This window comes from Pleuronectes platessa, chromosome 6 (genome assembly GCF_947347685.1).
Source record: "Pleuronectes platessa chromosome 6, fPlePla1.1, whole genome shotgun sequence".
Classification (NCBI taxonomy): Eukaryota; Metazoa; Chordata; class Actinopteri; order Pleuronectiformes; family Pleuronectidae; genus Pleuronectes; species Pleuronectes platessa.
The window spans coordinates 4,903,502-4,919,571 of NC_070631.1; the positions used below are offsets into that span (position 1 = coordinate 4,903,502).

Sequence of the window (16,070 nt, forward strand, 5' to 3'; positions counted from 1 at the left end):
AACGCGTCCCCATATCCTCGGTGGTCAGCCGTCAGGATTAGACGCGCTGAGCCGTTTAAAAGGGATGACAGTGGAAATCTTCCAGGGGAAGGAAGGTGGAGAGAGACCGGGAGGAATCTCCTGCGACCCGCTGGGGGTTTGCTGCACCATTAAAGTTCAAATAGGAAGAGTAGATTATATTGGGAGGTTCATGAAAAGGATGGAAATGATTGACTGTGTTAGAGAAAACACTTTCAAGGATTTCTGCCAGAAGCAGCAGGGTGCACTACCAGGAGAGGAAACCAGGGGGCGCACTTCCACAGCAAATAACCACAGCTGAGATTGAGCCCGAGTGCATGAACAGTAGATAATGTGCAAAATTTTCCCTGTTATTATCACTCACCTCAACTTTAAGCTTTCAAAAACCAGGACCGTGACAAATAAAGAAAACAACAAATCAAAACCTTCAAGAATATGTGATGCCTTTATTGTTAGTATCAACTTCTGCACGATAAATACATTAACACGATACACAAAATAGAAATTCTCTCTATACATAGTTTGACAGTGAAACACTGGGTTGTGCTGCCCCGTCTCCCTGCCGAGGCAGACGCTTAAAGAGAGCAGAGAGACGGGGGGGTCAAAAAGTGCCTGATGGATAAAGCAGCGATCAAAGAGAAGACGGGTGCTTGAAAAAAAACAAGGTGAACTGAGCCAGGACCTTCAACTCAGCAGTTTTCACAGACATAACTTGAACAAACTCCATTCCAGCATGTGAAGATAATATTTGCTCAAAGTTAAGAAGCTGTCGGTGGGTGGGGGGGAAGCGCAAACAAAAACAGGAATGAGCTTTTTTTATAGCTAAGACTCGACTTATGCGCACAAGTGATTTAAAAACACTGTTTGCATTGATTGTCTCCGTTGATATATAATTCAAACTTTGACATAGACTCACAGAAAACATGTGAGAACAAACTCAACTTTTCATGAGGCCCCATCTTCCTTTATTCAAATGTTTCTCTTTGGTCAATCGATCATTATTTGCAGCTTCCCTAAATAATCTGATTGATGCAATCATGTGGTGGAGTTATCTCTCTGCTTAGCTCATCCTCTGCTTACCAGGGCAGATGAGGCTAAGTTGGTAAATGCCAGTCAATAGAATTATAATTTTTTACTAGAATGATTTAGTTTAGTTGGAATTCTCAGAGTTCATTTTGCCTTTTTGTTGTCGTACATTATTTGTTAATAAACATCACATGTTCACAGGATCTGCTTCTTTAATATCCTTTTTGAAAAGTTTCAGTGCCAAACAACATCCTCCACCCCCTTAATGGGGCTTAATGTAATACTAATATAGTACCAGAATACAATTCTCAATGGTAAAACCTCACTGAATAAATTGTACTACTCACACACATAACTACTTCTGTACATATCAGCCATTTAAACAATAACTTTAAAGTTGAATACATCTATGAAAACAGTTCTAAAATCTTTGGATTCTTGTTCAACATATGTTCAAACTGATCAAACTGGGTCAATACATTTCAGAATTGCACATTGAACTCAAAGAGGTCACAGGTAAGTGACAACAACCAATGATGCATAAAAACATTGCATGAGATGCTGCAGGTGCAAACAAGAGGTTTGTCAGAAGGATCCTCGCTCACATAAACACTCACTTAAAACTAGAACTCACAGTACTTTGTTCCTGAGGTATAAAACCTGAAGTGCTACTACTTGACACCACTGTAGTGACCAGTATCTCCACCTGATACCTGCTGTAGTACCTCGGTGTCCCTGCTACTCTGTGGTGGGACTCCCTGTGTTCACAGCTGCTCTCATTCCTTAACATTCCCTACACTTGTGCTGCATCTTTTGGAGGCAACTGATTCGGGTCGTCTGCAAAGGGAGAAGCTGCAGGAGAAGGAGAAAGAGGAAAACACAAACAAGTCGGTTATGTCAGGTTCAGGTTTTTGTGGTGGCCCATTGTCTTCCATGATATATGAAGTTTCTCCACACCTGCCATGTCAGTGTCTCCTGCTGAATTAATCTTTTGATGTGCTAACCTTTTCTCAGACTGTTACATCCAATTCTCCAATTATTGATTTCCATCATTTCGCAGAAAAGTCTCAGAGAAAATGTTTAACCTTTTCATTCAGTGCGTTTATGTGCGAGTAGATTCCGACACTGACAGTGCATCACAATGAGATCTTATGATAACCTGGGATGGATTTAATGCCAAGTTTGAGCTGATGTATTTTATTGTTCAGAAATCACTTGTAATTCATGGACCTGGTAAACCGTGCAATTCTCTTTTCCTCACAAAACATTTGCAGATTTATATTATTATTAATGTATAATAAATGAGAAATTAAATTAAACATTGTTAGCTAACTGTGGCCATACTTCTGCAGCTTCACTTACGATTCTGAAACTGCTGCGCTGTGTATCTGGTGAGGAGGATCCCAAAACCCTCAATGAGAGCCAGCAAAATCCCTCCCATCATGGCAGAGCCCATCATGGCTAAGGGCCCACCTGGAGACAAGAACACAAAAGGTGGTGTTACTGAGGTGGTGTCAAGCTCATCGGTAAGATCAGTACGACTTCATGGGCTTGTTCTTACTGCGCGCTGCCAGGATAGCTCCAGTCAGCGCACCACTTGTTATAGAGTTCCAGGGGTCTTCTTTCCCTCTGACGCGAACCAGACCACAGTCAATTGTGGAGAAGAGACCCCCCCACACAGCAAAGCTCCCTGTAGAACCACCAAAAACAAACCTGTGAGTATCTAGACTGCCTCATTAATGCACACTTCATTGTGTTAATGGGTAAAATCAGACCAACACCAAGCTGACCCTGACCATGACTTTATATTTGTACTTTTTCAGTTTATTGAGTGTAGATTAATAGCCCAAAATGGCAAAACTATCATAGTAAATTAAATATATAGTACACTACAGCGTGTGTAAATAGTGAAGGATTCTGAATACTTGCTGAAGCTGCTGTTTTAGGTTTTGATGTAAAGTTAACATTTAATCAGCGCTGCTACAACAAACCACCTCCTCACCTCCAATCTGTGGAGCTCTTACTCTCACTGCGTTGGCGCTCCCTCTCAGTCGGTGTGCGACACCCTGAAACATTAGAGCACTGTTCAGTTCTGCCTTTGGAAACCAGATGTGATTCACAGAGCAAAACCCACAATGTTCTGAACTCACTGCAGGGGCGTTACGAAAGCCCTTGATTGACTGGAACACCCCTCCACCGATTGCACCCATGGTGAAGGCCCCTCCGCAGTCGTCCACTATCCTCCACGGACTACAGGCAGACATCAAGAGGAGCAAGGATGTTAATATAAGCATGAAAAGCATAAACACCTCCACTCTGTCATGTGGGATGTGTATTGTAATGTGGAATGTGTAAATGTAATCATACAACATTCAATGCGGAGGAATGTCTGCACAAAAAAACCTAATCCCGATAATTGCAGAGAGAAAATTGGTGTAATTACAGTTCAGTTCACATTGTGCTAACACAGTGATTTAGATATTCAATAGATGATCAATATTTTTGCCTAAGCCATCTTATCCACAGATTGTCTACAAAACTCATTCGAGAACACATTGACTGGTTTGTCTACACATTTATAAATCTCTGTATACATATACAGGTTTGTGTGCACATCTATGAGTCACTTTTATAACTCTGTGTACACAGTAAAATGTACGTTTATGCATCCACAGGCATATGTACACATTATTAAATCTCAGTACATATTTACATTTTTGTGTACACATGTATAACTCTCTGTAGACATGTACAGGTTTGTGAACACATTTACAAGTCTCTGTACACAACTATAAACCTCTGTACACTTCCACAGTAACAATCAACATACAAATATCATCACACTACACACACTACACGTTTACAGATTTTTTAACACACAGTAAACTACACATCGAGCTACAAGTTCCCAGCTCTCCACACTAATTTTCTAATGAAATGTATATAATAACAGTCCCATAGCAATATAACTGACATGTAAAGTAGAATGTTTGATGTATTTGTATTCTGTTTACTACACTGTCACTATATTTACATTAAATAGTGTTGGATCTGACAGTTGTTCCTCTGTGGACAAACTGACCCCAGCTCCATCTCCTGCACTAAGCTAACATGCTAACAGGCTAAATCTACTCCCACTGACTCCGGTACAAGTTATTAAAAACACACACAGAGACCGAGGCTCGGTGTTTCTGAACAAGTAGGGAAATTAAAGGTGTTAATCTCACCAGGGCTCGCGGGCATATTCCTCCATGTTTGTTGTCGTCGTCAACGAGAGCTACGTGACGTCATCTCAGCGCGCCGCCCGGTCCTGCTGTTTTGGTTGAAAGTCGCGTCGTCCACTCGTTGGGTCTTATTCTCCTGAACCAGGTGAAGAGAAAACGCTTTTAACTCATTATTATCACATAGAAACTGTGGGTTTGTTGTTTGTGTGTTTTCTGCCGGACACACACGTGTGTTTGCGGGGTTATTTGTTCAGCTGTGAGCCCCGAGTCTCCGAGTCTGATGCAGTTTGGTTCAATCAAACCTCACATGTCTCACGGATCCACCTCTTTATTGTTAAAAATACATAGTTGTTCAAACTCAAAACTCGAGCAGATGGAATTGACGATGATTAAAAGACCAAACAATCACAGACACGTTTCACCAGGAGACACAAAGGAGGACAGGAGGCTGGAAGTAGCTTCTGGTCCACAGCTTCAGGTCCACAGCTTCAGGGGGAAGCTGCTGGTTCCGTGACATTAAAACCACATCAGGAGAAGTGCAGGTTAAAAGCCTCCTGCTACGAACCCATAGGAGCTTCAGACTCTGCATCACACGTTTTATGTTTTGGGGAAATCTCTGTGAAAATGCACAGAATCGCTTCAATACCACAGTTTGCGGTGGGTCGTGATTAAAAGTCCAGTTGAGACACTGTTCGACCAACAGGCCAGAAGATGTGTTAAAAAACTGTTAATGTAAAAACCTGAGGCCACAGAGTGTCTTTAGTTTACTAATTTGTCTGAATAAATCTGTATGATAATCAATTTACTGTACTATATGACAAACTAGAGTCTGCGCCAAGGACCAGCAGTGTTCTTATGAAACCAAATTCAAATTGACATGATCTGAATTTTTATTTGGATCTGCACAAAACTGCACAAACTCATCATTCCCCTAAACATGCCTGAGGTTTTTTAATCAAGATCCATCACTTGTTATCTGGGAAAATCTACAAACTGTAGAAAAGCCTCTCACCATGTTAAGGAAAATTAAATTCTGATCTGGATCTGCACCAAATTTTATTTGTTCTTCACTGAGTTGCTATTTTCATGGAAAACCGGTTCAGTACTTTTCGTGTAAACAAATAAATACTGATGAAAACATATTAGCACATTGTGGTTTGAGGTAAAAATCACATTTATTATATTAAATTAAAAAACCAGCTGGAGATACAAGCACATAGTATTTGGGTTTGTAATGAATACTTGGTACAAAGAGCTGAAAATAATGTTTACTGTCAGTCCAATATGATTTTTGCTTTCCTTATTATGCTCATGTACTAGCTGTATATATGTTTTAAAAAGCCAGTAGATAACATCCCCCCCCCCCCCCCCTCTCTCTGTGTTTCAGGATGCCTCTACCTGCGGCACTGCTGGCCCGCTTGGCCAAGAGAGGGATTGTGAGACAGTCGGATCAAGGTACCAGGAAACCCTCTTCTCTCGCCCTTCATACATCTCTTTCATATGCTTCATACATTTTTTGTGTCTTATAATAACTTTTATCTTCTTATTCCACCAGAGGTAGATGAGGAGATTATTGCTGAAGATTACGATGACAACAACGTAGATTACGAAGCGGGCAGAGTAGAGAATCTTCCTCCGAACTGGTACAAAGTGTTTGACACTGCTTGGTATGTAAACTCCATTTCTAAAATTTGTTTTTACTGTCAGTCTATACATATACAAAGTTAACATTTTTCCTTTGTGATAGTTTCAAAAGATTGAAGTCCAATAATATCTGTCACTGCTCAGGTGCTTTTATTATTGGGTTAAACACAGCAGAATAATTGTATTATGCAGAAACATCAACCTGTTACAGTTTATGTGAAAGGAAACTTGATAAAACAACATTTACATTAGCAGACGTTTAAAACTTTTTTGAGCTATTTCATGGTTATGTTAGCTTTGCCACTCTGCAGCCATATATGCGTTTATGATTATATAGTTTAGTTTTGTGGGAAATAAGATTCTGTTTCATGATTATACTATTATTACACGTGACCGTTTATTTTAACCATCAAATTAATTAAATCAATCACTTTCCAACTTACTATCATGAATTAGGTCATTCATGACTTTCTTGCTGCAAACTCATGTGTTGTTTTTATTTATCCTTCAAACCTTTAGTGGTCTTCCTTATTACTGGAATGTGGAGACAGATTTGGTGGCCTGGCTGTCCCCAAATGACCCATCTGCAGTGGTATCGAAGGCTGCCAAGAAGATAAGAGGTATGACATTATAAAGCCTCTGCACTCTGCTAAGATGACGTAGTGGAGGACGACTCCCTCGAGTTTTTCCAGTTGCAGCAGGAAGTTTATCTTCCAGATGTGGTTAAAGTGAGGGGTGGTGTCGGGAGGGATTTAGACTCACCTTCACTATATAAATATGATCATGTCAGCTTTACCGACATTTTTTCTGTCAATATTGACACAGAGTAAGCTGGTTGTTATTGGTTAAAACACAGGAAACCTAGGGGGGTGCTGGTGCATGTGAATGAGGGGATGTATCTGAAGCACACTGTTGAGTCTTCTCTTTGCCACGGGACTGACTCAACTGAGATGTGATGACTCTGGAGACTTGTCCGCACTCTCACAAATTCATTTTGGCACCATGTAAATTGATGTGGTTGGACAGGTCAAGGGCAGTAATTCATTCACGGAGGAGCAAATACAATGCAGAGTATTTACGCTTTGCTTGGGTGAGGGGAGGAGCCGCTTTAAAGTATGTTAGGACCGTTTAAATGTTCTGTAGGTTATGTGGAGTCCAGCAGATTTACATTGGCACAGCCTCTGCAGGGTCCCCTAAAATGTCAAAGGGTCATTTACCATGAATGCTTGGCTTCCATTGGTATGTTCACCCAACTGTAAAACTGTTTATTGATCTATAAGTTGATCTGATTAATGATCCTAGTTGATGTCCTGTCACCTGCGACATCAGAAATCATTGCAGGTATGATCATTTTTGCAAGTTAATCTCAGAATGCAGTTTGTTTTCTGCCAAACTTTGGCAATAGTTTATTTTGCGACAGCCGGCTTTTATTAATTTGTTTTTGTCTTTGTCTAGTTGATGGAGGAGGAGGAGGAGGAGGAGAAGAAAAAGAAAAAACCATCGAGAGGCAGTTCGAGAAGCTGGATAGAGAGCGAGAGCGGGAAAGAGAACGGGAGAGGGAGAGAGAGCGCGAGAGGGACGAGGCGAGGGACAGAGACAGAAGGAAGCCGAGGAGGGAGGACGCCGCACCGTACAGCAAGAACAAAAGAGGTAACGTTTACATCCGGTATATACTACACAAGCATTTTCAAACCAATGTTTTTTTTTTCTATGAATGGAGGTTACACACAATATCTTTGTCTTTCAGGTAGAAAAGAAGACGAGATGGACCCCATGGATCCAAGTGCTTATTCTGATGCTCCGAGGTATTTACACTACAGTATAGACAGTCATGAAAAGGTCACTCCAACGTGGGGTGGAAAAAATCTCAAACAAACTTTGTTTCCATTTTGTAATTTTTAATAATCGAATGTAAAGTTACAACGTAGAAAGCTTCATTCAGAGGACACAAGATTTATGAGCAGGTGTAACAGTCATATGGATTCAGCTTGGAAAACCAGAGGCTCCTACATTTCCCATAAACATAACTCATGTTTTCATTTGATAAACTAAACACCAAACGTCCTTATTTTTACTGCAGGCTTTTGGTTATACATAAGCACATCTCTCCAAAATCAATCATCTTTTTCACAAACTTGACAAAGCTCCCCCAGAGACACAGAAGACATCGTTCCCACCATCGGAGTCAAACTAATCACGTCCCATTAAACTCTTTATTGGTGGCGTGAACCTTTAGAAGACATTAAAAAACAAAACAAGTCCAACTGTTTATTACAACAAGCGTTCCTCTCCACAGGGGGTCGTGGTCCACCGGGCTGCCCAAGCGTAACGAAGCAAAGACGGGTGCAGACACCACGGCGGCAGGGCCCCTGTTCCAGCAGCGGCCGTACCCGAGTCCAGGAGCCGTGCTTCGGGCTAACGCAGCCAACAAAATACCCAAGGAATGAGCTTCTGTCCCAGGACCAGGACGCAGCTCTTCTTTGCTTTGCTCCCATCTTTACATTAATGACTGATAGCCCTTTTCATTAAGTTTTTTCTTTCCATTGTGAAATAAGTGTAACGGGTCAGAAACTGGGGGCATTTATACTTTTGTCGAGTAGCTGTAAATATGTTTTTATATCACCTGAAGATTGCCCCCCCCCTCTTGTTATTAGAACAACTATTGGGCACCATTTGCTAATAAATCTAAAGATGACTGTGAAAATGACTCATTGCTGCTTTTGAATTTGTTTTATTACAACATTGCATTAAAAGTTTTGACATTTCTCTGAATATTTCAAAAGTCCACATTTAGGGAGACGAAAAAGAAATGATACTTGAATCAAAGTCAGTGGATCATTGGTCGGTTGCTCCTACATAATGACACATGGAATCATAGTCCAGTGTGAACACCTGCTCGTTTCGATCGAGCTGAACTATCGCTCTGCACTTGTTCTTTTCCCGTTGGAGGATATGTCCGACCTGAACAGACAAAGGTAAACACAGCCATAAGCAAATATGAAATCAGATTAACATCATTAAATCAGTAAACTACCGGAAAGATGATCCAGAAGATCCATGGCTCACCTGACCCCTGTGTTCACCCAGTACGACCATTATAGCCTCATCGTCCCTTTTTGGGACAATGGTCTCCAGCATGTCCTGCTTCACATCTGTTGGATGAAGAGACAGAATGAGATTCACCTCAGAATTGATAAGTTCCCGAGCACCAAAGAACATTTCTAATGCTCTCTAATGATTATTTTTTAGGGAGGTAAGGATATTGTAATTTAACTCTTAATGACAAAGCAAATAAAAAAAACATGTCTTAACCTCCATCGAACCTGGATGTTAAGACCACATAATCTGTGTAGTCCTCACATCAGCACTACTGCCTCAGCTTTGATCAAATAGGAAGAACCTGGCTCGTCACTGTAACACCTTGTTTGCCAGATGTAGTGTAAAAATAAACACAATTTGCACTTCACAGTTCTTGTACAAAATTCTAATTAGCGGATATAAAGTCAGCGGAGAAAGGGAAAACGGGAACTAACACCGAGAGAGGCTGAGATGGAACTAATGACTCACCGTCTAGCAGTCTCCCCTCTTCAGTTCGACACACACAGGTGGTGGGTGTCACAACATCCTCCACACACATCTGGAAGAAAAACAACACTGGTGTTAAAACAGAAACACAACATTTATAATGGTTCAAACTGGGATTTTCTGTGACCTGTCAAGAATTTGTCTGCCCTCTAGTACCTTTGAGTTGTAGTACTTGCCGCCCTTGAAAGCTTTGTCTATAAAGCGAACTTTCAAGTCTCTCTGGAGCCAGGAGCGGGGAGCAGGAGGCCGCCTCGGTTCTTTAAACGAAGGCTTCTCTCTGGGGAGAGGAAAAACAAATGTACAGTTAGTTTACGCCGAGAAGACATTGACCAAGATTTTGAAATTCAAAAAATTAAGTGGAAATGTACCTGTCTGGACTTGATTCCCTGTGTTTCCTCTTCCTGTCATCTTTTCCTCCATCTTTCTCTGCAGACTTGTGTTTTACATCGTCTCCACTACTTCGCTTGTCTTTCTCCTCTCGTCTCTCTCGCTCCTTCTCTTTCTCCTTCTCCTTCTCCTTGTGAGCCTTACCCAGGCGACCTTGTCAGAGGATAAACAGTGTTACCAGTATGACATTAAGTAAAAATGTGCAAACTTGTTATTCTTAGTGTGGGAAGTCAATCAAGCAGTGCCCCTTGAGGATACCCTGTTTAACGCAGTCAATCATTTCATTAAAGATTAATCTGCCACTTATTTTCTCAGGTAAGTGTTTGTTCTATAAATAGAAGAAAAATTATCATTACAGATTCCCAAAGCTCCGAGGCTGATATATTGAAGAAGCTTTGTTTGAAGAACAGTCCCAAACTTAAAAATAAAAAATGTACTAACATAGAACAAAGGAACATTACATATCTAGCAAACATTCATGTTTACTTTGAGAAGAGCAAATCCCTTTTTCTTTTCTTGCATTTTATCTTTATTTATTATTAATTTTCAGTTTTTCTGTGAGTGTGAGAAAACTGTTTCATTTGTTCAAAGTTACTCACTCAGGTCTTTGCTGTATTTGTCGTATTCCTTACGCTCAATCACTTTAAGAGCGTGCTGGCTGATTGTCGCAGTCTTGCCACCGATCGCCAGCTTCACCACAACTCGAGCGTTTTCGGGATCGACGCCTTCAATCTGCAGCACATGGAAAATAGTTATGAAAGAAGTCAGAGAAACCCATTCAAATAAATAAGAAGTAGTGATGCAATATCTTTCTTCTGTTTCTGGGGATGCGTGTTGAGAGGCAACAGACATTTTAGATTCACCGTACCTTCCCATACAGGTCCTTATGGGCCCCTGACACCACCAGCACACAGCCCCCGGTAACCATCTTTAGTTGTTCCTCCTCCTTCTCCCGCTCCTCGCCTGGCTTGGGGGGTCGCTTGTGTCTGGTGGGCTCCAGATCCTGTATCTGTGTACGGTCGGCACCAAGACCCAAACCTCTCGGACGCAGCTTGCTTTCGATTGGCTTCACATCCCTGAAGCAGACGGGAAACATCAGCATTCAAACAATAAACGGGTCCAGCTCATGTGTAGGATGTGGAAGAGGTTAAAGATGGAAACAGCTTTAGTTTAGAGGGTGAGATTAAGATGGTGAAGCATGAAAGATCCAATGAACCAAAATTATATAAATATGTGAGAAGTAGCAAATCCTCATATTTGTAAGGCTTAAAGTAAAGTGTTGTAACTCCACAGTGGTGCTCATTGATGGTTATGTTAGATAAAGATTGGCGGTGACAAAGCAGGGGGTCAGTTTGTTACTTACTGTTTGAAGGTGCGGCCAATGCCTTCCTCTTTTTTCCATCCCATCCCCTTCAGCATGGCGATTCCATAAGCCGCAACAGGAATGCTCTCATAGTCTGCCTCTGTTGACTGACGGACAAAAGCATTGACATAAGATATTCAATTGTACACTTGTAATTAAACTTATGTAATATCCGAGTTAAGAAACACAAAAACTGTCTGTGGCACAGAAGCAGTTTGTGATGTTGGTCTGACTCAGGCTTTTGGATTCAGGCTGTCAGACCTCGGATCAGGCTGATCAAAGTGACCAGGCAGCAATCCTCATCAGAGCAGTGGCTCTGCTCATCTCTCTGCTGACGGCTTCCCCTCTGAGGGAAGCTGAGAGGCCACTGTCGCAGGCTAGACTGCATTAAAATGAGCCAGGGGCCAGAGTGAGGAGGTTTCCCCTGACTCTCCTGTTCTGACAGGCACATCTACAGTGAGTGAGAGCAGACATGGGATGACAGTGACGAGGCGTGAGAGGCCTCTGATGAGAGGGACCAGAAAGAAGTACGATTGGTCGACTGCATGTCTCTGGGGAGAATGCTGACCCCTGACTTCCACCAAGGCCTTACTGTACTGAAGAAGTCCTCTGTACCCTCACATATGCAAAGGAGTGTAAATGCACACAGGGCCTTGTTGTTCTCAGTCGTACTTCACTCACTCAAATTTCAATATCTGACTCAAAGTAGCCCATCTACCAGACATCTTATAAGTGGCTTGGCCTCCCTGCTCAAATATCTATTACCACTGCATTTGAGCAAGGCAGAAGAAAGATTACTAAATACAACCAATATGCATGTCCCTGTTGTTTAGGTAAGTGTACTTACATGATAACATGGTATTTCATGATGAACATAATACAACAAAATAAAGGTTCTAACTTAAAAAACGAAAACCCTTAACGATAATTCATTGGCCAGTTAATTCACTTCTTCTATCTGATCTAATGAATCAATGTGATCTTGCTTTTGTATATGTATATATTTTTTCTTTTCCAATTGTGACAACCAATCCTCTGATTCCACTTCAAATGTTTCTTAAAACTCTCAACACTGCAGAGCACAAGAATCTTTACTGATCCAACGACTGAACGAGAACCAACTCGACTGAAGACCGGAGAAAATATCTGCCCGTGTGTTGGTACTTACGGATTCAGGCCGGAGTTCCCCCTCTACGTGGTCTCTGTCCTCAAAGCCCTCGGGCACTTTGTTTAGCATCAACAAGGGGATGCTGAGATTCGGGTCAGTTTGTGTCTGGGGGCCATTCTCCCACTTTTCAAGCTGCCTCCGTGAATCTACAAATTCATAGAGGTATGAGGGAGCATTGTTAAGAGAGCTACTAGGAAAACCAAGTACACAACTAAAACATCAAACCACGCCTTACATGCATTGTTGTATAAAACCGTTTGAGCATGATAACATATTCCACTGATCTTTAAGTAATTTAGAGTCATAATTTATATAGCACCTATAAAACAACAAACCTGCTAAACAGGTATTAAACAGAGATAAGTTGATAAAAAGTAGAATAACAGAATAAATGTAAAATGTAAAAGAAAAACAAAGGTGAACATCATAAACCACTCAGTATTAAAATATTGGACAGATAAAATCAAGGATTATAACTTGGTTATAACGCTATTCTAGGATCTGAGCGGTTCTGATATTAAAAAGGTAAACTACTCCAGAGATTAGGGGCGAAAATATCTTCAAGTGTTGATGCACTGGGAGATTTTCTTCCTGCCTTCAAAATACATATTCCAGAGGATGTGACACACAAAAGTGAGGGCACTCTACTATGTCAGTACTTGGTAAAAACACTATTTGTAGCCATTTAGGAATTGTTCTGATCTTGTTCAGGATGCTTCACCCACTCTTCCTGTAGTTCACTTCAAGTACAAAAAAGCATTATATTTGAACAGATAGGGGAACACGATGTCACCAAGCCTTTTTACTATTTATTGTTGTTTCAATAAGATGAGATTAAATGTCTATTTTTGTTTCAGACTGCTTGATATTCAATACGCCTTCTCACATATTCTACCCCTCGACTGTTTTGTGTGATACAGGATGCCTAAATTTCCCTTGGGATCAATTAAGTAAATCTAAAAATAGAATTCGATTGATTGGTTGCTGACGATGCATTTTCTCCATTCTCTCCAATAAATTTACACATTTGTATCGTGCCCGGCAGAAACTGAACATCAGCATACCCTCGATAAGTTCTTTGACAGCCAGGGACTCCACAGAGTCTTTCTCCCCGCTCGCCTCCTGTGTTTTGACTCCGCTCTCCTCTGTTTTGACTCCGCTCTCCTCGCTCTGTCCCGCTCGGTCCGGCCTGTGCCAGCGGTTCTTCTGGATCAGAGGGATGATGAGCTCCTTGGTCTTCTCTGTTTGTTTTGAACTGTAACGACAGCGACATGTTAGCCAGCTAGTGTAGGGTGAGGGCTCGATTTGGATCACTCCTAATGTGAAGGAGCAACAGGATGGAGACGAAACACTTTCTGAGCGGCACTTTACTTTTTTTCCACACTGGTCAACTACAGCAACAACACACACTTCCTGCATGTCACTGTCACGTGACTGAACTAACCAATAGGACGCCAGAAAGGCCTCAGACTAAAGTACATTTAAAAAGAAGCACAGAGGCAGATTCAACACAGCAGTACGCCTCTTCTTACGATGCTAATGTCAAGATTGAAATGTATAACTAGGTATATAACTTTTGCAAACATAAATATATACATAACTTAACTGTTAACACTGTAATTTTCTTTTTCTAAATTCACATAAACATATGAATGAACCTAACTTTAAACCTCACCAGCATCCACTCCGCTTCACAAACAATATATCTACATGAGTTGAATGTCGCACGTACGTATACTAAATGACAACACTAACTGTTATTAATATGATCAACTCTTACTCATTTCGACAGGGAGATCAAAGGAAACGCTAGTTAGCTAAACATCAGTTAGCATTAGCATACGAAGCTTACCTGTGAAGTTCGTTTTTATCGATGACGGTGAGGAAATCTTTGTCCTCCTTGCTGTTCAACGCGTCAGCGGCGGGAACTTTAAATTTATTGAATGTTTTGGTGAAACCAAACGACACCGAGGCGGTTTTCTTCTCCCCCTGCTCCTCAGCGGCAGCGGCGCTTGTGTCTTCCCAGTGCGACGCCATGTTTGTTTGGTAAGCGACAAGAGGACGGAGAGAAAGGCATTCTGGGAGTTGTTGTTTTCTTTCCCTCGCCTGTGATTCGCCCCCTCCCGCCGGATCGCGAAAGACTACAACTCCCATCATGCGTCAGAAATTAAAGGTACAACCTGTGGATTAGAGATGTTTGATAAAGATCTTAGTTTATTTTAATATTTTAATGAACAGTGAAAAGACCAATAAATAATATGGTTTAAATATACAAATATACAGTTTAGAAGTATTTAAATAAATGTTTACAGATATATACACTTATATGCACGTCGTTGATAATGATACATGACCTACAATGTTTTTAATATCCAATGAAATTACGCAAAATGCCTGAAAATAACATTTAACAATTTTTAGTGTTTTTAAATGGAATATAATTCAACAATACCAATCAGTGTCAAATTGATGAAAGCTGTAACGAGTCAATCATCTTACAACACTTAATATGACAAGGAATTTCAAACGTTTTATATTAAAGATCATTATCAACGACATGCATATAATTTCCATTTATGTGTAAGTATTTGTAAACAGTTATCTTTAACCCGTTTGGCCTCTTCACTGTTCATTCGAATAAAATTATGTTTATAAAATATCTCTAATCCACACTCTGCTATCAGGTCATTGTAGCTTTAATTCCTGACTCATGACGTAAATTGTAGTCATTCGCGACCCAGGGTGAATCAAAGTGAATCAAAAGCAGGGAAAGAAAACCACAACTACCAGAATTCCTTTCTCCCTCTTCTGTCATTATTATTATTACTATCATTATAATTATAATCATTGATATCATTGATGTGTCCTAACTGGTATGTACAACGTCCCTTGGGGCCATTGCTAAATCACATTTGCAGATAACACAAAAAAAATAAAATAATGTTTTCTGTAAAGTCATTTGTGTAAAGCATTTCTATTTGTGTTATGAAGTGTCTTTTTAATGTTGAGTTTTCATTATTGTGAGTGTGTTTCCTCAGAGCCACCATAGACATGTGAAGAGGTGTAGCTGGAACACGTTCTCAACCAGTGGGGCCCATTTCCCCCATTAAAGTTTGATCTAAACTAAACTTTAAACATCATAACATCAATATCTGCCCCTGTGACCTCGTTGGAAGTGGATCTGTGCACATGAAGTGTGGAGGAGCCAGTTTGAACGTGATGCTGCCTCCTGATGGAGAAGTGCTGCTGCAGGTGGAAGGGGCGGATACTTCTAACTCTTTCTATTCCCTCCCCTCCGCCTCCTCTGAACTTCTCAGGTTAAACCGCCCCTCTGCTCTGTAATCATTGTTCCCTGGGCGCTTAAGTGCATGTTTTACATGGAGCGACATTAACCTATATAACCGCACTTTGTTTGTTTGTGTCCTTCCTCCTGCTGGACAGACCGGAGGCTTTAATCTGATCCGCGGCTCTGCGCCCTGGAAGCACCGCGGCTGCAGTTCAGTGACACCTCCGCCCCGGAGCGCAGCACCGACTCCGACGGTTCTCTCTCTTTATATCAGCTGCTATGATGGAACCACCACATCATGCATCTGCCAATAATTAACCTGCTCCGTCTGCTGCACGAGGACTAGTCGGATCTGACGAGGAGATAGAG

General features: G+C 41.1%; 3 protein-coding genes across 4 annotated transcripts; 1 reads left to right on the forward strand and 2 right to left on the reverse strand.

Moving 5' to 3' along the window:
• Positions 1-444: 444 nt before the first annotated feature.
• On the reverse strand, positions 445-4,320 carry timm17b (translocase of inner mitochondrial membrane 17 homolog B (yeast)). Of its 2 annotated transcripts, XM_053425734.1 has the most exons (6): positions 4,272-4,320; positions 3,195-3,294; positions 3,047-3,110; positions 2,606-2,734; positions 2,407-2,517; positions 445-1,896 (listed from the first exon to the last, which is right to left on the reverse strand). In XM_053425734.1, the coding sequence occupies exons 1-6, from the start codon at positions 4,295-4,297 to the stop codon at positions 1,838-1,840; spliced, it is 489 nt and encodes a 162-aa protein (XP_053281709.1). In that variant the 5' UTR covers positions 4,298-4,320; the 3' UTR covers positions 445-1,837. The 2 variants fall into 2 exon arrangements, with proteins under 2 accessions (XP_053281709.1, XP_053281708.1); XM_053425733.1 differs by having other exon boundaries at positions 3,047-3,294.
• Positions 4,321-4,324: 4 nt separating this feature from the next.
• On the forward strand, positions 4,325-8,619 carry pqbp1 (polyglutamine binding protein 1). The gene is made up of 7 exons (XM_053425725.1): positions 4,325-4,413; positions 5,656-5,723; positions 5,824-5,935; positions 6,432-6,532; positions 7,368-7,562; positions 7,660-7,717; positions 8,209-8,619. The coding sequence occupies exons 2-7, from the start codon at positions 5,657-5,659 to the stop codon at positions 8,357-8,359; spliced, it is 684 nt and encodes a 227-aa protein (XP_053281700.1). The 5' UTR covers positions 4,325-4,413; position 5,656; the 3' UTR covers positions 8,360-8,619.
• An 8-nt stretch (positions 8,620-8,627) lies between these two features.
• On the reverse strand, positions 8,628-14,481 carry gpkow (G patch domain and KOW motifs). The gene is made up of 11 exons (XM_053425690.1): positions 14,268-14,481; positions 13,480-13,670; positions 12,416-12,561; positions 11,248-11,354; positions 10,753-10,960; positions 10,484-10,616; positions 9,866-10,037; positions 9,654-9,774; positions 9,480-9,549; positions 8,979-9,064; positions 8,628-8,873 (listed from the first exon to the last, which is right to left on the reverse strand). Exons 1-11 carry the CDS (start codon positions 14,450-14,452, stop codon positions 8,748-8,750), a joined length of 1,545 nt encoding a protein of 514 aa, XP_053281665.1. The 5' UTR covers positions 14,453-14,481; the 3' UTR covers positions 8,628-8,747.
• Positions 14,482-16,070: the final 1,589 nt, after the last annotated feature.